The 23,379-nt window shown below is 41.5% G+C and overlaps 1 protein-coding gene across 18 annotated transcripts in view; it reads left to right on the top strand.

The window, feature by feature from the left end:
- ZMYM2 (zinc finger MYM-type containing 2) overlaps positions 1–23,379 on the top strand; it is a 107,916-nt gene that overhangs the window by 53,329 nt on the left and 31,208 nt on the right. For 16 of the 18 annotated variants that reach the window (XR_014256185.1, XR_014256186.1, XR_014256187.1 and 13 more), the window contains 9 exons: positions 2,326–2,442; positions 4,229–4,379; positions 6,645–6,817; positions 13,708–13,873; positions 14,524–14,558; positions 19,706–19,835; positions 20,787–20,902; positions 21,507–21,675; positions 22,907–23,032. Coding sequence is in view for 10 of the 18 variants with exons in the window: in XM_082435080.1 (XP_082291206.1) it covers positions 2,326–2,442; positions 4,229–4,379; positions 6,645–6,817; positions 13,708–13,873; positions 14,524–14,558; positions 19,706–19,835; positions 20,787–20,902; positions 21,507–21,675; positions 22,907–23,032 (1,183 nt within the window). In the remaining 8 variants the exon portion in view is untranslated. Of the gene's footprint in view, positions 1–2,325; positions 2,443–4,228; positions 4,380–6,644; positions 6,818–13,707; positions 13,874–14,523; positions 14,559–15,986; positions 16,223–19,705; positions 19,836–20,786; positions 20,903–21,506; positions 21,676–22,906; positions 23,033–23,379 lie in introns of those variants that run through there. The other 2 variants (XM_082435074.1, XM_082435075.1) reach the window with 2 other exon arrangements.

The following is a 23,379-nucleotide window of genomic DNA, read 5'->3' as shown; positions in this document are numbered from 1 at the left end:
CGTCCCGGGTGGGGCTGCTCGCTGCTGGGTCGCCGCTGGGTCGCCGCTGGGTTGCTGGGCAAGCAGGCAGTCCTCCTGCTGGTCTGAAGTTAGCCGCCCAGCTTCCTGGCCCCATTTTGAATGAGGTTTTTCTTGATTCATTTTCACAGTGTCATTGAGCTCAGTGCCTGCCGTGCAGTTGTTTCTTAGCAGATGGTTTGAGTAGCATCTGACTTTTACGGGTTCTGTTTTATGTTAAGTGGATGGAGGATGTAGGTACACTTACCCCGGAAGTGACAAGCGTGCACGTTTTCTTCACGTATTAGAAATTTGCTGTGGGACTGGAGATTGGACTTGTCCTGGTCAGCCTTCGTTTCATTCAAGATCAGCTTCAGGGAGACATTTTTCGTTTTGGTCAGTGTAAAGAAGAGCTCTCTGACACAGTTGTCAGAGCTGGAGTATGGATAGTCTCAGAATAGGACTGCTGGGTGTGTTCAGATGTAAGCTGGTTGACCAGTAAGGTGGAGTAGTTGGGGATTCAGCATGAGTTAAGTGGTTTACCTGATGTGTGTGAAATTTCAGGGTAGAATGAGTCCATTCATCCAACAGTTCTACTGTGTTGCAGGCACTGTGCTCTAGTTAATTGATTTAAACTGAAAATGCAGTCTCTTAACCACCTTAAATTGAGGTAGTTTGAATTCAGCCAGGGGAATGTTGTTTTTGTTAATAGTTATACCTTGCCTGAGATTAGGTAATTAACCACATTCAAGATTAAACTTTTCTTTTGGAAGTTGGGATTGTGGCCACGGATACATCCTGAGAGTGGTAAACATTGCTTTCGACTTGTGGTTCTTCTCAAAATAGAAATTAAGGGCTAAGGGTTAATTGTGGGAGAGGAGGACAGTGTCTTTGCTGTTTGTCAGATTTTTAACTTTCTTCCCTTTTGATGTTGGGTAAACTGAAATGTTAATTGAAAATGTTTTAACTACTTTTTTCATTTAATTGAAACTTGTATTGCCCATCATTTGATAAGAACATTTGTGTATGTACCTTGTATATTTTAAAGAAACAGTTTAGACTCTTACTTCAGAGGAATGCATCCAAGATAAGCCTGTAGGGCAGCCTCACCACTCTGTGACTGCACAAAAGTACAAAGTTGACGAAGAGAAAAGCAGCATTTTTTCTTTATCTTAAAGCAAACCGTAGATCTTGAACTTTTATGTCTTCCTTAGATGTTTTTCCATTTCATAGTAAGATAATAGGATAACATTTCATTTGTTTTGAAAGGATAATTAACTTTAATGGACTTCAGTTTTTTGGAAACGCTAAGGGTATTGTTGCTGGGTTTTATTTTTTTAAATAATTCATTCACCTGGTAGTTACGGTCTTAAATATGCGTGTTTTCTTTCTTTTCACAAATTCTAATTGTGTTGTGTGATGTATGTAGAAGTTTTAAAATGATAAAGGTTTTTTCTCCTTCCATTGCTGCCTTGAAAAATTTTGTATTAACTATTTCATACATTCAACAGATTATATGTAATATGGATTAAAGAGTGATAATTAAATATCAGCATACTCATTACTCAGGTTAGAACAGATTCCTCCCCCCCTCCGCCAGACACGCTGCCTGGCTTGTGGGGATCTTAGTTCCCCAACCAGGGATTGAAACCAGGCCATCGGCAGTGAAAGTGCGAGTCCTAACCACTGGATCACCAGGGAAGTCCCAGAACAAAACTTTTAAAGCACATGTATGCTTATATCTTTTTCTACTCTGTAAATCATTTTAACTCTTAAAAATGTAATAAAACTAAAATTTCTGGCATCAATACCAGTCTGTAAAGCTTACCCCTCCAACTTTGTATAAAAAAAAATCAATTAAAAGAAAGTATAAAAAGGCTGTTTTCACGGATGGACTTGGAATGAAAATGATGGCAATAATGCAACAAATCATTAGTAAATTAGCTACTAGAGGCAGAACCAGGAGCTAGGTTCTTTTGTGTTTAGTTACTAGTTCAGAACTTGGTGAACTGACCTCACTATTATTTGCTTGTATTTTCTTAAAGAAAAAATCATAATTGAACTTTATGATTTTTTTTTCCTTTTCCGTATTATTTTAAATAATTAGTAGTAATCGTGGTAGAAAATGAACTTCAATTTCATAAAACTAACTTAGCATACTAGTATTTTTAAAGACAGAATTCAGAAATGTAATTTTATACGTTGAGGAAATAAGTATTTAAGAAGGATACGTACTATTTTCTGGACGTCGTTGATATTTGATGGTCGTCACAAAAAAAAACTTCTAAAATCCACCTCAGACTCGGTGTGTTTTGTGCTTTGTTTTAGGCTCTCAGCATGCAGTCATCTCCCAACGGCCAGTTTGTAGCTCCAAGTGATATTCAGTTGAAGTGCAACTATTGCAAAAATTCCTTTTGTTCAAAGCCAGAAATCCTGGAATGGGAGGCAAGTCCTATTTTGTTAATGTATGTTACCTAGTGCTAAAATGAAAGTCTGGTATAGTAACTATGACATTTCCATTTGAGAACCTATTTCTTAGTGGATAAGGATTAGTTTTTCAGATTTTGTGGTGATTGGATTATTTGCTTTTTTTATGTGGGAGTAGCACCAAGAAAGGATCTGTTTCTTTTTAGGTCAAACAAAAAATTATTGAAGTCATATCCACAATATATTATGTTCATAGTAGTGTACAGAATGTCATTTTAGCCACATACCTGGGGTGTCTTTTGTTTCTGCAGTGTTGTTCCCATCTCTTTCCCCACCCCCCATCTTTATAAGTATTGTCTGTGAACTGTAGTATCTTACATTGCCTTATGTTTACCATGATTTACTTTGCCACATCTTTTTGCCATAGCAAAAACTCTGAGCATTAATGTTTGGTTCAGTAAGGGGGCAGTAATGAATGGATGGGTGGATGGGGGTGGGAGGAGGATGGGACAGGGGGGCCCTGGCTGGATGCTGCTCCTTGAGCAGTGTTCACCTTTGGCCATTCTTTCTTTCCATGTTTTTAAGGGCATGGAGTATGTAATAAATGGTGTACAAGATGTAGTGCTAACAACAGCTGCTCTTGAGCCAAACTTAATAGTGGCTCTTGGCAAGTCCCGCAGTATCTGAGTCTTAGGCAGAAGGTGATCCCCAGAACTGGACTACATGATTTCTAAAGTACTTCGGAAATCTGAAATTTTATTATTTAGTCCCTAGAAAATTTTTTAGTTTTGTTATTGTGTTTGGTGCTGTCTCAAGAGCATTTAAACCAGTCATTCTTTGAGACTGTTGTCAGCACCCAGTGATGAGTTTTCGTGACTGTTACCGTCTTTAAATCACAGCAGGAAGGATGTTGAAGGCCCTGAAAAAAACAGAAACAAAGTTAAATCATTTACCTACTTAATGTTATAATCCTTAGCGATACATTTCCTATAGGCCACAGACACCCAGTTTAACTAATTCACTGCTATATTTAGGCGTAGCTCCACAAAATTCAATACCATTAACTACCCTAAAATTACTCAGTGAAAGAATAAAAGTATAAGTATCACTAAGACAAGATGGCAGTCTGGTGTTGCTAACAGAACTGGAGAAATGGGAAAAGAAAAGCTGCCGCCCTTTCCTGGTCGGCTGGGTATTTGAGAAGTAGCTCTGGCTCTTGTGGATTTGGGGCCAGGAGAAATAACTAAATAATTACTAACCTTGCTCTATTCAAGGGAATCAACTCAGTCTCACACTTGGCCGCACACTGTGTGATGACCCCCAGTGGAATACTTTACCCATAGTAGGTCTGTCACTATTAAGCTGTGGTAGGAATGCGATCGAGTCTGCTTGACTGTACTCAACAAAGAATATTTCTTTTTGAGTGAAAATGATATGATTGTCATAGTTCTTATCTTTTTGTAGCTTATCCATGTTGTATCTTCCATTGTTTTCGTCCCATTTCTCCAGTCCTGTTAGCAACACCAGACTGCCATCTTGTCTTAGTGATACTTATACTTTTATTCTTTCACTGAGTAATTTTAGGGTAGTTAATGGTATTGAATTTTGTGGAGCTATGTCTAAATATAGCAGTGAATTAGTTAAACTGGGTGTCTGTGGCCTATAGGAAATGTATCGCTAAGGATTATAACATTAAGTAGGTAAATGATTTAACTTTGTTTCTGTAAAAGTGGCTTGTGTATTTCTTAAACTTTTTCTTGAGGTGGATGTCATATACTTACCAAGGTTCCCATTGTGCATTTAGAACAAAGTGCATCAATTCTGCAGCAAAACTTGTTCAGATGACTATAAGAAGCTGCACTGCATAGTTACATATTGCGAATACTGTCAAGAGGAGAAGACTCTTCATGAAACAGTGAATTTCTCTGGAGTTAAGAGACCTTTCTGTAGTGAAGGCAAGTGCATATACAGTGTTGTTCATAACTTTTATTAATATTTAATGTTAATTTTTTGCCAAAATATTTTCAAAATATGTAACTACATATGTTCAGAGTAGTGGCACAATTTTAGTATAGCTGAACAGAAAAGTTGAGTTCGCTTTTCTACTGTTATTTTATATATATTTATAGACCTCTGGGCCTCAGGGTTTTTTATCTCTAAGAATTTGGTAACATGTTTTTCCATTACAAGGAAGTTTTGAGAATAAACTAAAAGCATTATCATACCACGTTATTTCTAAACAGACAAATTGTGATATGAAAGTTGATTTTCCAAGTGGATTAGAATTATTTTCCATTGGCTTCATTCCCTGCCCGTTTACTGCCTAGTCTACAAAGCTATTCAGTACACCAGAAGGAACATCACACGAGGCATTACTACAGTCAGAAAAGACTTTTAGGTTTTCAATTTGGGATGCCAGGGAGACACACTGGCTTTTGTAACAGTACATTCAGGAATTCTCTTTCCTCTCATTTATACTTTTTGCTGCTCTGGTGCCAGGCGGCAGATTAGAAAAATGAAGTTTGTTTCTCATTCCGATTCTCCAGAGATAGGAGCCAGGATTGTAGCTAAGGGTTTTGGGCTTTTTCTATTTTTACTTTTCCCCAAACGTCCTATTCTGCTCTGTGGCTTTCACTCTCTGTTCTTTCTTTGGCCCCAGGCACTGGACTCCCAGCTTTCCTACCTGCTGTCCTCATCAATTATTTTCCAGGTTTTTTTTTTTTTTTTCCCTTCTTCCTGGATCCACTTTTTCTGTCGATTTCTACCGCTAGTTAGAGGCAAGAAAAAGGTTGGAAAATCCTAAAAGCAGTAGGGAATTGCAGCAATATCAAAAGATTATTAGTCCATTCAACAAGTGCCTCCGTTTATACATTAAACATTTCACACTTGAGGTCATGTCTGCAAGAGGGTACTGCTTACAGCAGGCATTCCTGTTCATGTAGGCTCAGTCCCCCAGATGAAAAGTAACCACGTTTACTGTTAAGATTGCAGCTATAATGAAAAGTGACATAACGTTTCATTAAAGAGATTGATTCTGAATTTAATTGAACTCTTTTACCTGAATTTTTGTGCAGTGACAGTCTCAGTGATTCACAGATCGGAGTGCATTAGTGTTGAGGGCTAGCACACATCAAGCATCTTGCATCATTTGGATTATATGGATTTAACTAAAATGAAAAACAGGTTGCAACAAAAAGATAATTGACATTAAAGAACATAATTTTCAATTGGAAGGACTTTCTGGGCAATAAAAGGTTAAAAAGGACGTATTTTTTTCCTGTTTAATAATATATTTTGTGCTTTCTCTAACTGCACCTAGTTCTCTGCTGGAACCTGTCAGAAATAACAAAACATGTAATAATACCTGGTACTACCATCAAAACCTAGTTAGAAAGATAAAGCTAATAAAGGTAAAATATTAAACATGTTTTAAGATATAGTTCAAAGTAACAGAAAAGAAACCATAAGGACAGTTCATAAGTAATTGCCAAGTAAATTACATAGGAAACAATTGCAGTCCCTATTAAAGGATGGGTAGTGTTTTGGTAGCTACATGAGTGGAAGGTCATTCTTAAGTGCACAGCATGAAGATTATTTAATCCTTATAGAGATATCATAGGGAATAAGTAAGATTTAAATGTAAGGACCGTTAAAATAATGCATTTATATAGTACGTAAAGGAAGTGTTTTGATTAAAGAATAGAATAACAAAATGCTGTTTTTGGACAGGTCATTAAACCAGTTTTACTTCCCTGAAGGTCCTTTAGGGTGACAGAGATGGGTAAGGCTAGAGAATTTAGCTAAAATGCCTGCTTAGCTGAATGTATCTTTAAGTTTGCTCAGTGCCTCTCAGCAGTCTCCACTTTTCATTTCTCTAAAATGCCCATTTGTGGTGTGTTTGTGTTACTTAAGCAGGATTATATTGGATTATATTTACACAGAGCAGGTACAACAGTTCTGAAGCGTGACTAGATTTGAAAGTCTTAGAACATGAATTATTTGAACCCACACCATATCTAAGGTAATACTCCATGTTCTGCTCCAGTTTTCACAGGCTGGTGTTGATCACAGTAGATTTCATAGTTTTGATCAGGAGAGAAAGAGGACTGTATATGTGAATTTATAAACACTTTCTAAAGCCAGTGCTCTGTTTGCCTGTAAACTCTTTCTTACCTCAAAAATGAGTTTTTGTTTTAATACTAAAACCTTATATTTCTCAGGCTGCAAACTGTTGTACAAACAGGATTTTGCAAGGCGTTTAGGATTGAGGTGTGTGACTTGCAACTACTGCTCTCAGCTGTGTAAGAAGGGGGCGACGAAGGAGCTGGACGGCGTGGTGAGGGACTTCTGCAGCGAGGACTGCTGCCGGCGGTTCCAAGACTGGTACTACAAGGCAAGTACCGCCGGCCCCCTGGGCCCCCAAACTAGGATGTATCTGTATTTTCAGCAGTGTAGTTTAACAAAATGGATTATTTATCTAAAATTTGTGTCTTTATGTCACTAAATAGAAATGTTTTTGATGAGTACTTTATCAATTATGAACATTGGCAGGTAATTGTTTTAGATACTTAGGATGTGTTTTGTTTTTTTTTTTCTAAGTCCATAGTTTATAACAGGGTTCAATCTTTTTTTTCTTTTATACATTTATTATTTATTTATTTATCTATTTGGCTGCGTTGGGTCATCGTTGCTGCGCGTGGGCTTTCTCTAGTTGCAGCGAGCAGGGGCTACTCTTCGTCACGGTGCACGGGCTTCTCATTGCGGTGGCTTCTCTCTTTTTTTTTTGAAGAAATTCACGTTCTTTTATTTATTTATTTATTTATTTATGACTGTGTTGGGTCTTCGTTTCTGTGCGAGGGCTTTCTCTAGTTGTGGCAAGTGGGGACCACTCTTCATCGCGGTGCGCGGGCCTCTCACCATCGCGGCCTCTCTTGTTGCGGAGCACAGGCTCCAGACGCGCAGGCTCAGTAATTGTGGCTCACGGGCCCAGTTGCTCCATGGCATGTGGGATCTTCCCAGACCAGGGCTCGAACCCGTGTCCCCTGCATTGGCAGGCAGATTCTCAACCACTGCGCCACCAGGGAAGCCCGCAGTGGCTTCTCTTGTTGCGGAGCACGGGCTCTAGGCGTGTGGGCTTCAGTAGTTGTGGCACGTGGGCTCAGTAGCTGTGGCTCACGGGCCCACTTGCTCCGCGGCATGTGGGATCTTCCCGGACCAGGGCTCGAGCCCGTGTCTCCTGCATTGGCAGGCAGATTCCCAACTACTGCGCCACCAGGGAAGTCCCCAAACATCTTTTTAAATAAAGAGAGGAACAAGATACTTTCCAAGTTGTTGTAGGCTAAGATTTTGTTGCACTTTTAAAGTTACTTCACTATTTTACTGTTGTTTCTGACTACTTTAAGCCTTAGAATTAAGGTTCACATTTTAGAAACACACAGCACAAATACTAACACACGGGAGGCTGCATCCCTTTCCGTCTGAACCAGCACCGTGTTTCAGACAGATGAGAAATCACTCAGGAAATGTTACTTTGATGGCTCTAAGCGCTCAGTTTCAGTTTAGCACACAAATATACCTTTTCCTCCACTGTTTAGGAGGTTTTATTTTTAAAAACTGGTTTTGGATGCAGGTATTTAGTGGGCACAGATGTGGAAACTCCATTTTGTTCTTACTGTCTGTCACCCTTTTCACCATTTGCTTTGCTGTTTGACACAGAGGTTGTTACCGTGTGATATTGAGGAACCCCTGTCATTAGTTTATCATACAAATTTCTGTCCAATCGTGTAATTGTGAACTCAGAACTTCAATTCTTTCAAATAATCTTTCTTGGAGGATATTGTTTTTTGTTCACAGCACATGGGCTGTATTTCTGTTTGGCTTCTTTCTTTGATTCTTCCTGTTCTTTTTTATATTACTTATAATTAAAAGAGAAATCTTTTGGTTTCCTTTTTTTTCTTTCTTGGGAAGCAAAGAAGTGTTCTTTGGCAAAAGACCAAATTATTCTAGATGGTGCCATTTGTTCCAGTTTCCTATTTAAAGGATAATTGTAGCTAATGTTTTTATAAGTTCAATGATGAAATTTCAATGAGGCAGAGCATTTCAGAAAGTTAAATAACTAGTGACAATTATCTGTTTATGTTTAATGTCAGTATTCTGTACATTAAACATTTTTATTATTCCTTGTCTTACTTTAAACCCCACAAATCTTTGTATAATATATACAATAGCATTATTACGAACTGTACTAATCTGAGGAGTAAAGACACATGGTAGGAATTTGTAAAGCAAGCAACAGTGATGATTTTTAACGTAATCAATAGGATTACAACCTTCAAAATGAGGAAACAGTTGCCCTTCCTAATTAACTGGGCCCTGTGTAGAGGCAGCCGGTGCTGAGTCAGAGAATCCCTGTGTTCTGTGCTTCCTGCTCGAGCAGCTGTCTTTTCTGACGTTTCTCATGAGTCCCCTCATCCACTGCTGCCATTACATGGTCATCTTGAAAATGTGTTAAATTGAGTCCCAACCAAATTATGATTTTTTTCCTGACCTTCTTTCCCCTTCCACTTTTTAAATTTAAGAACTCAGAATTTTAGATTTTAGTTCATTAGAAAATGTGACCCATAATCTATAAAAAGTGCCTCATCAAGGAATGTTTACAACGAGAGCAGCCAGCCCAGCTGCTGCCGCCACAGAGGAGCACACGCCGTATTTACCTACAGTCTCAAGAGCTTTACATTTTTGTTTGTTTAAATTTAAGTATTTGATATTATATTTTTAAAATTTCCGCCTATGTTTGTTTAACTTGACAAGACATTTTGAATAATCTGTGTCTTCAGGCCTGTAAAATGGTTTGCTTTTGGATTTAAAATAGAGGTTAATTAAATACCGTCTCTTCAAAATTAGAATACAAAAGCCATTGAAATCATGCAACCAAAAAACGCTGAGAATAAAATTAATGTTTTTTTCTTCTCCCAGATAACTCTTTAGAAGGAAGTAGATTTTACTTTTCCTCAAAGTTAATGTTTCCAGGCATAATGTGAAACCAGGTGGGAGGATAGTTCTTTTCATTTCTATAAGTTTAAATTGTTTGGAGAAAAAGGATTTAGTATTGTAATAGAATAAAAGCTAGTACAGTTTTTTAATACAGGCTTTTTTTTTTTTTTTTTTTGCCTGCGTTGGGTCTTCATTGCTGCACACGGGCTTTCTCTAGTTGCGGCGAGCGGGGGCTACTCTTCGTTGCAGTGCGCAGGTTTCTCATTGCAGTGGCTTCTCTTGCGGAGCACGGGCTCTAGGCGCGTGGGCTTAAGTAGTTGTGGCATGTGGGCTCAGTCGTGGCTCGCGGGCTCAGTAGTTGTGGCTCGCGGGCTCAGTAGTTGTGGCTCACGGGCTCTAGAGTGCAGGCTCAGCAGTTGGGGTGCACGGGCTTAGCTGCTTTGTGGCATGTGGGATCTTCCCGGACCAGGGCTCGAACCCGTGTCCCCTGCCTTGGCAGGCAGATTCTTAACCACTGAGCCACCAGGGAAGCCCTAATACAGGCTTTGATTTGCCTTAAAAACCAGTAGTGAAGGGTGACAGTGTTAAATTCTTCAGTGCAAATGCCCCAACAGTCGAACAGCATGACTTTGGGCTGTAATCAAATTAATAATTACATTTTATTTTAATAAGCCTTATTCATAAAAGGATACCTGAATGAAAAATATTTTGGGGCTTCTATGTTTTTCTTTTTTGTCTATAAACTGCCAGAAATATTGATTTTAGAAAATCATTCATTGTTTTTGACATTAAGTTTCGAAAGGAAATAACTAATATTCTCGCTTTAAATGTACCTTTGGGTAACTGAAGAATTCTTATCACTTGAATGCTTTGCATAGTATCCAGTGCCCAATCTTTTATTACTGCATTCTTTTTTTAAATAAATGACTATAAAATCCCCTGTTTCATTTTGTTCATGGTTCCCCCTTGCAAAATTAGGTCTGATTGGGGAAGTGGGCAACAGGAGGGTGGAAGGTTACAAGGATGTGTATACATCAACTCAAACTGTCCAGGACAGGTAAGGGGCTGTGTCGGTGCAGGTCCAATGACCTCTCCTCGGTTACTGCAGAGGAGGCGCCTGGATTAGCTGAGCGGTTTTATTATCAGGGTTTTGAATTGAGTTTAGTTAGTACCTGCCTATTAATTTAGATTGTTTGAATCAGTAACTGTCTTTTTTTTTCCTCCTCAAAATAATACACAACCCTTGATTTTTCACAGACAGGAAAACCACGAAGTGTTTGTTAAACCAGAAACATGTGTCACACTTCAGTTCTTACGCTGTAGGAATGTTAAGCTTTCCCGAGTCCTGTCTCGTGAGTAGGAGGTAGTGGTGTCGGTGTCGGTGTCGGTGTCGGTAACAAATGATTGGCAGTAATGAGATTTTCCATTTAGCGTGGTTTCAGACACTTTACCAGGAGTTTGTATGAGTGGCTGCAAAAGGAAAAAACAAGCCAAAAAACAAGAGAGAGGTTCACAACCTCTAAAATTTTGATTATGGTATTAAGCTTGAATTAGTATTGAGTTCTGTTATTATCCTTTTTCCTGAAAAAATACATACATATTTTGTTGCCATTTGCAAATTAGCACTAATCTTGCTCCTCTTTTTTTTTTTTTTTTTTTTAATGAAATCATCTAAATTTGTTTTGAACTTCCTGGAAGAAAGGAGCTTAAAGTGTTGTTAGGACAGAATTCCAAATGTCTATAATTATAAAATAATGAAGCGATTTTATTGTTCAGATTCTTTGGGTGGAATGTGCTTGGTTGTAGGCTCTAGGCCTATTAAATTATTGTGTAAGTGGAAATATTACCGTATACAAAGAGTCAGCACAGTACGTTGTATACAAATACAAATTGTATACAAATTGATTTGGGTTTTAGATGTTACGCTGAGAACCTTCTTGCAGCATTTTACATCTGTTAGGATTTTTATTTCTAGTTATTCATATTAACTCATTTGTTTTTCCATTGTCTTTGTAACTTGGTGCACTAAATAAAGCCTTGGTTTTGACTTGGACTGTCTGCTTTGAATCCTGCCTCTGCACTTTGGCATTTGGCCCTAAGAAGTCACTTACTGTATTGGGACTTTAGTTTCCCACCCTGTTGTGAGGCTTGTGGAATGGAGAGGGCAGCCTGGCCTTTGTTTTCAGGTCTCATCTTCACTTTTGCTGTGTTCTTGACTGTTTAGACTCAGTTCCTCCCGTGGTGCTTTGGCTTTTCTTTGAGTATAAAGTATAAAAAGGAAAAAATCCCGGAAACCTGGAGCACTTCAATGATTATTTTAAAGAACAGTCTTTGCTGGTGAGAGTTTTACATAGGGACTTTTTTTATTATTGAGTAAACTAGGACCTGGTTGATAGTGAGTGCTAATATTATTGAGATTACCATGTTATATTACCAGCAGTATAACATTTAAACTCACAAGTTTTCAGACAAGAGATGCGATATTGGCATCACTTAATAGTCATAATTTATACTGCAAATCTTCATTGGTTTAACATTTATTCGGCAGGAGAAATCCCTGACCTGGAGAAATAAAGAGCCTGTGTTCTGACCCTGGGGTATGTCTGTGACATAAGACCTGTTTACCCACACAGCCCTGTGTTCATGTGCCAGCCAGGAATTTGTTGTAGTGTTGATTCATGGGACTCCTGTGGAGACATAAAGTGAGTGGTTTCCAAACCCACAATATAAAAGTCTAGGTGATTAGAGCAGTGAGGGAAAGCTACAGCTGTGACTGTTACCAGCTACCAAGTACTTAATATTTACTGCTTTGTCAAAACTTCTAAGTTGGTTGCTAAACTAAAGGGCAATTTTTAAAATTACAGTAATTTATTTCTACTGTAAGTAGATAAAAAACTTAATTATGAAAGGTACTATATTTGAAATTGATTGTTATACCTTTTGGCCCCCTCATTGATCAAGATGTTAAGAAATAGTGAAAATGGGCAAAATCTAGGTAAAATGGAATCTCTCAAAAATCTGTCCCTAGATTAATTGGTTCACCATCATGAAGTATAACTTTTTATGTATGAATTTTAGTTGGTTTTATTTTGCATATTAAGTTGTAGACTAGTTAGGGCTGATTGTTTTCCTAGATGTAGTTCACATTTGTGATCTTAAAATATAATTGTTTTTTAATTAATTAAATACCGAGTGTTTTAAGACGTGAACTTGAAGTTCTTGTTATTAAAACAGTATTGGGGCTTCCCTGGTGGCGCAGTGGTTAAGAATCCGCCTGCCAAGGCAGGGGACACGGGTTCGAGCCCTGGTCCGGGAAGATCCCACATGCTGCGGAGCAACTAAGCCCATGTGTCACAACTGCTGGAGCCTGCGCTCTAGAGCCCGTGAGCCACAACTACTGAAGCCCGCGCACCTAGAGCCTGTGCTCCGCAAGAAGAGAAGCCACCACAACTAGAGAAAGCCCCTGTGCAACAACAAAGAACCAACGCAGCCAAAAATAAATTTAAAAAAAAAACAGTATTAAAGCCCTTCAAATTTATTATATTAAACTATTGAAACAAAACGTTTCAAATTAACATCCATGGTTTTCTCAGCATAAGAGCTGGTTTCAAAATTATTCTGGTCTGTACAGTTGTATAAGTGGGTCCATTATGAGCTCAGTTGAACCTGGGAAATCTGTTCATTAATCAGAGATTTTCAGTGTAGTGTGATTGTGGGAGACTTCGACCAGTATATCATTATGGCTCTCAAAATTATTTTGTAATATTAAAATACATTGTACCGGGACTTCCCTGGTGGTCCAGTGGTTAAGACTTTGCCTTCCAATCCAGGGGGTGCGGGTTCGATCCCTGGTCAGGGAGCTGAGATCCCACACACCTCGGGCCAAAAAACCAAAACAAAACAGAAGCAGTATTGTAACAAATTCAATAAAGACTTTAAAAATGGTCCATATCAAAAAAAAAAAAATTCTAAAAAAAAAATACATCGTACCAATTTGGTCTACCACTGTTTGGTTTTTTTTGGTTAGCCTATCTTTGTAATGCTGGTCTTTGACTTCTGGTAAGTATAGAAAGGGATTTTGACAATTAGGTAAATTGCTACTTTTTAAACTTTTGTGGATTTTACTGTATGTTTATGACTTATATTACAATTTTAATTTTTTCTTTATCAGACATTGTTTTATCACATTTGACAACAGTCACTGAAACATCTAGACATCTTGTAAAATACATGTCTGACTTTTTAAACCTTGTCGTGGGAGATGTCTGACACCTTCCTTTTGTCGTCAAGGCTGCAAGGTGTGACTGCTGTAAATCTCAAGGCACCCTGAGGGAGAGGGTGCAGTGGCGAGGGGAGATGAAGCATTTCTGCGACCAGCACTGCTTGTTGCGTTTCTACTGTCAGCAGAACGAGCCCAACATGACAACCCAGAAAGGACCTGAAAACTTACATTATGGTATGTGATCGTTGAGGGTAGTACCTTGAAAAACCTGTAAAGCAGTTTTTAGTTCCAGAGATCTGGATTCAAGGTAATGATAATAGACAGTTGATTTCAGAGATAGTTTAATAGCAACTTCCGTAGTTTCCCTGGGTGGAAGTGCCTTCAGTGATGTTTCTGTAGATGTACTGCTTTTTGTTTTATTCTCTTAAAAATTTAATGCTAGTTGAAAAAAATAGAGTCTACTTGGGGGTAGAGAGAAGCTAAACAGAATTATAACAAAAATTGTAAAAAAGTTGATCTGCCTATCATGTGTCACTTGCAATTTTAAATGAAAACTATTTTCAGCAAATTGTATGTGCTGGGGGTAGGTAGGAGAAACAACGAAAACCCTTTAGACTTATTTAATAAATGAGTTAAATCTAAGAACATAGTATTGCTCCCAAAGCAGTGTATACTTTCTGAGGGGACAAAATGGGGAAAGAGGTAATTCCACTACTTAGCTCTGTATTTCAGCTCTCAAATCTCATATTCTTTACTTGAAAGAACTTAAAATATATTTTCTTCAGTAACTATTTTAAAAATCAGTAAAAATTAATGAGAAATATGGTTTTAGAAAATGCTGAAGAAAGTGATATTTGTCTTATTTTAAATTTGTTTTTTTTTAGATCAGGGTTGTCAGACGTCCCGAACCAAAATGACAGTAAGTATTGCTTAAGTTAAGTGCTAAATACTGACTTTCATCATGTGGGGAGAAAAAGTAATTAGACCATTTTAATCTGATTGTAATAATAAAAGATTTTTTTACTTTCCTCTGTTGAGACAGTTGAAGCATTCATATTCTGCTAAATTACCCGATATAGAAATAGGTCCTTTTCTACCTGCTAAGGAATATAAAGGTGAATTAATTAATTGTGGCCCTTACCCACATTGGGCGAGATAGACATATAAATATTTGCGTTGAAGCGCTCATCCCAGCTGCATCTTTAGGGCAGTAGCAATGGTGCATTTGAAATGGTTGAGTGTATGCGGTCCTGGCAGCTGTGACAAAACTTCTGAACAGCTGAGTAGAAGGTTGCCAGTAGACGATGAAAAGTCGGAGGAATAATAATGTCCAGAGGCGTGCGTGTTTGGCCAGACTGTTCACTGGGGCCGAACTTGGAGGGACCTGAGGGGATCCTGGGAAGCGGGAGGCAGGCCGGGCTAGGCGGATGCCCCTCAGACAGGTCTGGAGATCTGTCCTGGGGGCCAGGCCCTGGGAGTTTATAAGCTTGAGGAGTTCTTCCATAATGCTTTCTCCTGGGGTTTTTTCTGTTTTCTTGTTTTTCTGTAGTGTTTTTCTTTCTCTTGGTGTAATACATCAGATTCTGCTTTTACATTAGCATTTCAAGGCTCTTGTGGGCTGAAAGGGGCCGTTTCTGTATAAAAGGAGCCTTGCACTGAACAGTGGGCCGGCCCTCTTGTGCCCGCCTGCAGGAGCCACCCTGATCCAGGGGCCTCTGTGGGAGCCATTTACCAGCATCATGGTGAGCCTCTGCTCGTGTGGTCCTGGGCAGGAGTTAACCAGCTCTGGCTACAGATTGGAATTACCTGGGGAGTTTTCAAAACCTTTAGAATACCTGGGCTCCAACTCAGAACTTCTATAGTTTTGAAAAGTTCTTTAGGTGATTTTAACATGTAACCACAGTTTAGGATCTCTGATGTAGATGAAAGATTGGTGTTTTTATATTATTCCATTCAGTGTTTGTTTTTGATGGGATCTTAGTTCCCCCGCCCAGGGATCAAATGGAATGGAAGTGCAGAGTCCTAACCACTGTACCACCAGGGAATTCCCAGTTTTTGGTTTTGATGTTAATAGCTATTATTAGAATCCTAGACAAATAAGAGTGCTTTTTTTCTTTGCTTTCCTCCCCTATCTGTTCTGCCCTTTACCTTGTGGTAATATATTTTTAAGTCAGATAACTCAGGAGTATTCAGCTGAATTGTCAGATTCTAACCAGGCCCTTGATCCATGCTGAGGAGTGTAAAGATGATCACTCCCTGTTTGGCACCTGCACGCAGCCGTAAGGCAACTCCCAACCTTGTTTCAAAGCTTTGACCAAGGCTTCAAGACACCCTTCTGCCCGCACAGAAGCAGGTACTCTTCTGCAGCAGCACTGAGGCCGCCTCATGGGACGGATGGAAGGACGGGCCTTTGCAGCCATCACCTCCTGTCACGTAGAGCCCCTCCCACCTTCTCCTTGGATGAGAGCTCAGCTGTAGGGTTTGGGGCAAGTCACTTCACGGTTCTTTGTGGGACTTTCCCCTTATTTGTAATGTGGGCATGAAGACGGAACCTCCTCGGGGTCGTCACCAAGAGTACTAACCCACGGGGGTAGGGCGTGTGGTGTTGGAGACATAGGGCCTGCATCGGGGAAGCCACTTGAACCCTGACTTCAGAACTCTTTGCTCTGTCACCTCCACTGGGCTGTACAGCTTCTGAGCCTCAGTTTCCTCATCTGTAAAATGGGAGTGAGAAAACATCTACTACCCCTTGTGGTGCTGAGAGGGTTAAAGAATTCATTTCATGAGGTGTGTGACTTTGGTGCTTTGCATAGTGTCCTAGTCCTTTTGAGCTACCATATATTATATAACAGGATGCCATAAGCGAGGCAGCTTAAACAACAGAAGGTATTTCTTGGAGTTCTGGAGGCTGGAAGTCTGAGATCGTGGCTCCAGCAGACCTGGTGTCTATTGAGGGCCTGCTTCCTGGTTCCCAGACGGCCGTCTTGTTGCGTGTCCTCACGTGGGGGAGGGGCTTTTTTTGGGTCTCTTCTATGAGGGGCGCTGATCCCATTCACAAGGGCTCTGCTCTCATGACCGAATCACCACCTAAAGGCCACACCTTCACACGATATCCCCTTGGGGATTAGATCTGAGTGTGAATTTTAGGGGGACATAGACATGGTCTATAGCTTATGGTCCCTGGCCATATAGCAAATGCTCAAGAGGTGTGGTGGCTTTCGTCATTATAATTTTCATTATTTGGGATCCTTCTTCAGAATTCATTATCAGTAGGTATAGATCCTGCCTGTTGACCAACAGAAAAGTAAGAAGCATTATCAAGTGTCGGTTTTTACCAGGTGGCATAGTTTAGTCGATATAGTGCCCTGTCGGCAGAATGACGATTAACCTAGGATGTCTGTGACTTTGACCCCTGGTTCATAAGGGGGTTCTAGAGTATTTCCCAGTTCAGACCCAACTTACCCAGGTTTGGTATGTAGTAGATACTCAATAGCTGTTTGTTAACTGTTCCTCCCGCTTTACAGTTGAGAAAATTGAGGCCCAGGAGACCGAGTGACTTGCCTGATGTTGCACGGTGGTGACGTCAGACCAGCTCCGTGGCACAGGGTTGGAAATCCTGGTGAGCGTAGAATGAGCTCACACGGGACCAGCCCCCTTGGCCATGAGCATGACTTGAAACTCATGAGAGATCCACCGTATACCGTTTTTTATTAGTACCCTTTCATGTTTGTGAATTGGCCAGCTCTCTAAGATGTGTCTGTCACCCCTGAATCAGTGCCCACTAGCTGTTGAGGTCATGTGCAGACTGTGAGTGTCCAGGGTTGTGGGCCCCTGGGGCTGCTTGACCAGCTCCTCTCAGCTTATGCTTTAAGCAGGTGTCCTCTTTGCAGTCTGATGAGTGCCAGTTTTTCCTATTTTTGTGCTTTGTGTTGGTGATTTTGCTGCTGGGTTAAGCACCAGAAGGTGCTGTGTGTCTGACTGGGGGACCTGTGTGAGTTCAGTTTCGTGGATGAACGATATGGTTCATTTATAAAGAGGGATAAGAAATCCAACGTCTGTAGGGCTAAGGTAAACTCTAGTACGTGGGGAAGCTGTGGGAAAGATGGTATGGTGACTAAATTTGTGGATTCGTGAGCTTATGACTGATTACAACACAGCACAGTGACCAGCAGTGTGGTGAGACTGTCAGCTCACAGCCTGTCACCAGGATCAGGGAAAGGGTGGCCTCTTTGTGCCGGTGCTGGCCCATTCACATGTGAAAAATGTGGGCCTTGCAGGCCCCGGTGGGTTCTGCAGGTCTGGGCTCTGCAGAGGGGGCTGCTGGCACTTACAGGAAGATGCAGGAAGATGCAGGTTGGCTAGTTTTTGCAAGGTCATTGGTAAAACGAACCTACCGAATGCAAGTGATCTCGAAGCCCTGACTTGAATCCTTCTGAGACTCTGTGACCTTGCTCTTGGGCCAAGGCCAAGGGTGACCAAGTGCAACCCTCTGGTCCATAGAGCCCCAGACGACGAGCACTTAGAGGGGAACCTGGCCCGTGTGCCCGTCCGTGGGGCGGGACAGAAAAAGTAGGGGTGGTGTCTGAAGTATTCTGGGGTTGGTTTCGCAGCTGCATCATCCTAGACGTTGAACTCGGCCTCCAGAATGAAAACCTTGAGCTTTCGGGTTTTGATTGTCGGATGTTATCCATTGCGGTGGAGGACTCAGAAACCACCCCCAGACGCCGAGTACCCCCTCCCCCTCCCCCTCCCCCAGCCCCAGCAGGGCGCACTGGGCTTTCAAGGCCCAGTTGCAGCGAGGACCCCGGGGACAGGCCCCGCCCGGTGCAGCATCAGGAGGCTGCTCGGGAAATGAGTGGCGTTGGAAGATGTTTGACGAGACTGCGTGGAAAATGTCCGTCTTTGAAGGTGTTACAGAAAATAAAAAGAGGAGCGTTGAAAACATGGTGCGCATCGCACACAGATGAGTGGAGGCGGTTGTGGCAGAAAAGGTGGCCAAGCCCAGCGGGGAGACAGGACAAGGTGGCAGAGCAAAGCCGCAGAATCGCTGCTGGAAGACGACCCGAGACCCCCGGAGTTGTGCCCTGACCGCGGCTGAGATACTGCCCTGGGGTCCTGCCGCGGGGCCGGGAGAGGCCCGGGCGAAGCGCCGGGAGACCACGCGGGCTTCGTTTCTGACGCGAGTCCCGGCGGGACGCGCGGGTTCCCCCACGCAGCGCAGCCCCGGGACCGGCGGCGCGAGGCGCCCTTGCTTTCCGGGACTCGGGCTCCGCCTGCTGGGCATGCGTGCGCGGGGAGGGGGGCGGGGGACGCGCGCGGGGCGCCGTCCGGCGCGTGCGGAGTGAGTTCCGTTACGGAGCAAGGGTTCCGTGTGCGCAGGAGCTGTGTGCGCTTGGCACCCGAAGACCCAGAACTCTGAATTGTGTCGTTTTCCCCGTAGCGGTAGGTGGTGTGCACAGCACCTTCGTGTCGCCTCTTAGGCACGGAGCTGCAGCTTGCTTTACAGCGTGTGTGTGTTTCTGTGGTGTAAACGGTACTGTGGTGAACAGACTGAAACATCTGAGTGTATCGAGAGGAGACGGTCCTAAAATTGCAGTGGTTGGGACAGAGGAAACAAAGTTTGATAACATTTTTGGTAATAATTTTCATCATTTTTCTTTTCAAATTTAGCACCACGTATAAGCAGTTTATGCAGTAGAGAGAGCTAGAGTATCAGAAAGCCATAATAAGAGTCTAATTATTTTCAAAATTCAGGTTAACAACCTTGCTTTTTTACTTAAGAGTGAGACTTTTATGTTATTTTTAAAACTATGCTGTGGTATCCTTCGAAAAACACAAATCTGTAGAATGAACGATTACTACTGCTTCGCCAATAGTTGGGATAGATTCATGTTGATCCTTCCAGATTAAGATTTTGGTAAACATAGTAGAAACAGCATAAATTGGTTATATTCTTCCACTTTTGTGTGTTTCCCCTGCTGGACCTAGAAACCAGATATTATTAACAGCATAAAGTAATAAAAATTAGAGGCAGAAATAAAAATGTTTCTCTTTGCTTTTCTGTAGGGCTCAGCACCACCCCCTTCTCCAACCCCCAACAAGGAGATGAAGAACAAGGCAGTTCTGTGCAAACCTTTGACCATGACGAAGGCAACTTACTGCAAACCGCACATGCAGAGCAAGTCTTGTCAGACAGGTGACTTGCATCCTGACACTCGCTGAGTGAAATCCATGCTTTTCTCAAATAATGGGCTACAGAATAGATTTGTTAGGTCACTTTGTTACTTTCTGTTGATTTTGCTTATCTGGTTTTAGACATGCCTTTAGAATACAGCATGTCATTAAAAATCATTAATAAAGATCAATCTCTAACATAGGCCTGCAAGTTACATCACCAGTGATAAAACGCTGTATCAAAAATTTCCTTGGGGGCCAAGACCCACTAAAGTTACAGTGCTCTTCTGAGAAAACCATCTCTTTGAGTGTGGTCTATAACCGTAACTATTTTGTTTCCTTGTCAGAATGAGTTGAAATCATTCAGATAGGTATTTTCATCAAATTTAAATGTTAGCTGTATTCTGATTGTTTGATTAAGTAAACCTTTTTGTGGGGGTGTGAGAGTGTCTGGGACCATATAATACTTTAAAAGATGTTTTCTTTCTATTTTAAAAAAGTCTAGGGACTTCCCTGGAGGTCCGGTGGTTAAGACTCCGCTCTTCCAATGCAGGGGGCGCAGGTTCCATCCCTGGTCGGATCCCCACATGCCACGTGGCCAAAAAAAAAAAAGGTCTAAATTCTGCTTGTGCTGTCTATAACTTAGGACAGCTACTGTATTCAGTTTTGTTGTTTTTGGTTGGTTGGTTGGTTGGTTTTTGGCCACGCCGCGCGGCATGTGGGATCTTAGTTCCCTGACCAGAGGTGGAACCTGTGCCCCCTGCAGTGGAAGCGTGGAGTCTTAACCATCGGACTGCCAGGGAAGTCCCTGTTGTTTTTAACTTACCTAATTTTGTGAAAACTGGGAACTTCTTTTAAATGGGTACTGAGGCACTTAAATTTTTCTTTGTTATCAAATTACTTTGACTGAGCAGCTGTGTTTAAGTGGTGGTCATGGTTGACGTTGCTCCTTGAACACGTTCTGTCCCCCCAGATGGTGAGTGGAGGACAGAGTACGTCCCGGTGCCCATCCCGGTGCCCGTGTACGTGCCGGTGCCCATGCACATGTACAGCCAGAGCATCCCCGTGCCCATGACCGTTCCTGTGCCCGTAAGTCAGACTTTCAGCTCCCCTTCCTCCTGAGATCTCTCAGGCGCAGGCGGGGCAGCACTGGCGTGGCAGTGACTACTTCAGTGACGCTGGTGGGACAGAGGGTGGAGGCTTGGCTTTTCTTCAGCAGTACACTTGGGTCTGGTTGAGGCTTTGCCACGGCTGCTCTGTGTGTAATCAGGTAAGTGCTCGTCCTTGAGAGTGAAGTTCAGCTGATGTCTGCACCTGCTTTACACATACTGTGTAAACATATTTGTGTTCATTTTAGAACGAAAGATTTGTGAACCATAAGGTTTACAACTGATACATGGAATGGAGGCTCATATGAATGTCATCCCCTGCAGTGCTGGGGACACTGTGTCAGGGCTTGGCTACTGTACTGTAATCCCCTGGCGACAGAAATGCCTCAGAAATTACTTTGTTACTTCAAAAAGTAGTTGCTTGTATTCGGGGCTTTCTTTGTGGTACTTAACATACGTGTTCTTTCCAGAACTTTTAACCAACGCAGCCTTATGAAGTAGATCATGTGTCAGAGCGATTTTCAGTTTGGAGAAATACCTTGTAGTGTTGCGTGAGCCTGACAGTCAGCCCTTTGCTTACTCAGGTGCCGGTCCCCGTGTTTCTGCCCGCCCCCTCGGCCAGCAGTGAGAAGGTCCCCGCGGCAGCCCAGGAGCTCAAAAGCACCGTTTCTTCAGATGCCCTGGGCGCAGAGCTGCCGACAGTGGCCGACGTGGCTGAGGACGAGGGCAAGGCAGAGGGCGCCGACATCCACAGTGAGTCCCCCGCTGCTGGGGGGCGCGGTGGGGGGCGACATCGGGGTTGGGGGGCCGCTGTTAGAGCGAGGCCGGGCTGTCGCTGTGCTTCAGCCTGAGTGGGTGTGGGCAGGCGGCAGCAAAAGTGGATTTCGGGTTATGAGGCCCGCACTGTATATAGCAGGTGCTCTCCGATGTTGAGCCCAGGAACTCGTACGGTCCCTGTTTTAATTGCTAACAGGATTTAACTTGTAAAATCGACTCTAAGTTATTCTCGTTTCAATGGACGAGCTCAGACACAAAACTAAGTTGTAGTAGGCTTTTATAATTCAAACTCTTATTTTATGATGGTTATCCCCAATGTTGTTTTATTGATTTATACTAAGAAAGTAAGTTGCATTATCTAAGCCAGCGTTTGTCCTAACTTCTGCTAGGGCAGTGCTTGGCAAATGGTGTAGCAGGACGTGTGTCTCTGGGAATGCTTCTCCGGCCTCAGCCCACCGGGGCCACCCTGAGCTTCCTGCTCCCCCTCACCCAGAGCACAGTGCGTCTCGTGGGTGACAGTGTTTGGGAAGCACTCTGTTAGGCAGTGTGAAATAAATTTAGTGGGTTGCAACCAGTGTTTTCTGGGGGGGTTTTTTGTTTTGTTTTGTTTTTTTTAAAAGAAAGAAACGGAAAAAATATGTCAGCATGAATCCCTCCTAGAAAGGGTATTGTTTTGTGAAACTTTTGTTTCCAGTGTGTATGCATGTGTCTCTGTTTCCCACCACTACCCTGAACTCAATAAAATGCCTTTCTCACTGGGTTGCAGTACAAACGTGTTTAAAGCAACCGATCAAAACGTTCGAAGCCAGTTGTGAATAAGCATATATTGAATGATGTGAAAACCTAGGTCACAATTCAAAAAGAATGTTGAAAATTACAGTTATCCATGCTCGTAAGTTTATTTTTGACAAGAGATTGCTCTTAGAAACACTCTACAGAGTTGTTTTACTATTGAAGCATGCTTTTTAACTTTGTAGAGGGGCAGTCAAAACTTACAAGATTGAAAGTTTTTGTGTATTCATGATTATCTAATACAAAGTTTATAGTAGCTTACATTTCAAGGTAGCTGCATGCTTTTTCGTTTTGTACATATTAATATAAGGATTCCTATTTTGCATTTACAATTAAATGGCTTTTGCCAGATTATATGTAGGTATTGTTGCAGTTTTCTATTTTGATTTCTGATGATATTATGGCTTGATTACAGGTGTAATTATTGAAACGGACATAATTGGTTCAGATCTCTTGAAGAACTCTGACCCAGAGACACAGTCCAACATGCCTGATGTACCATATGAACCACATTTGGACATTGAAATAGATTTCCCCAGAGGTAGTAAAAATGCTGTTTTGTTCTTTCAGTACGAAGTGTGGTTCTGCACTTTAGTTATGGTGTCATAATCGTGGTTATGATCATTAACAATCTAATGTTCAGGTCATTGCCTGTACTGTTATTATTGGTCTTTTCTTTTTTATCCAGATAAAACTCAGCAATTAACTTCCAAAATGAAGCATATGTTGAATTGTAGGAACTTAAAAGGAATTTCCCAGAGCCTTAAAAAGAAACTTTCTTAAAACTAATTCATTATAGAAACTTTTACAGATATAGAAGTGTTGGTGTCTTTTTAAAAATTTAAACAAAATATTGATAGTATTTTTCTTAAAATCTTTTTGAAAATT

Source organism: Balaenoptera physalus (assembly GCF_965194825.1).
Source record: "Balaenoptera physalus genome assembly, chromosome: 18".
NCBI classification, from domain to species: Eukaryota; Metazoa; Chordata; class Mammalia; order Artiodactyla; family Balaenopteridae; genus Balaenoptera; species Balaenoptera physalus.
The sequence above is the reverse complement of the archived record's forward strand: the minus strand, read 5'-3'. Positions and strand labels throughout refer to the sequence as shown.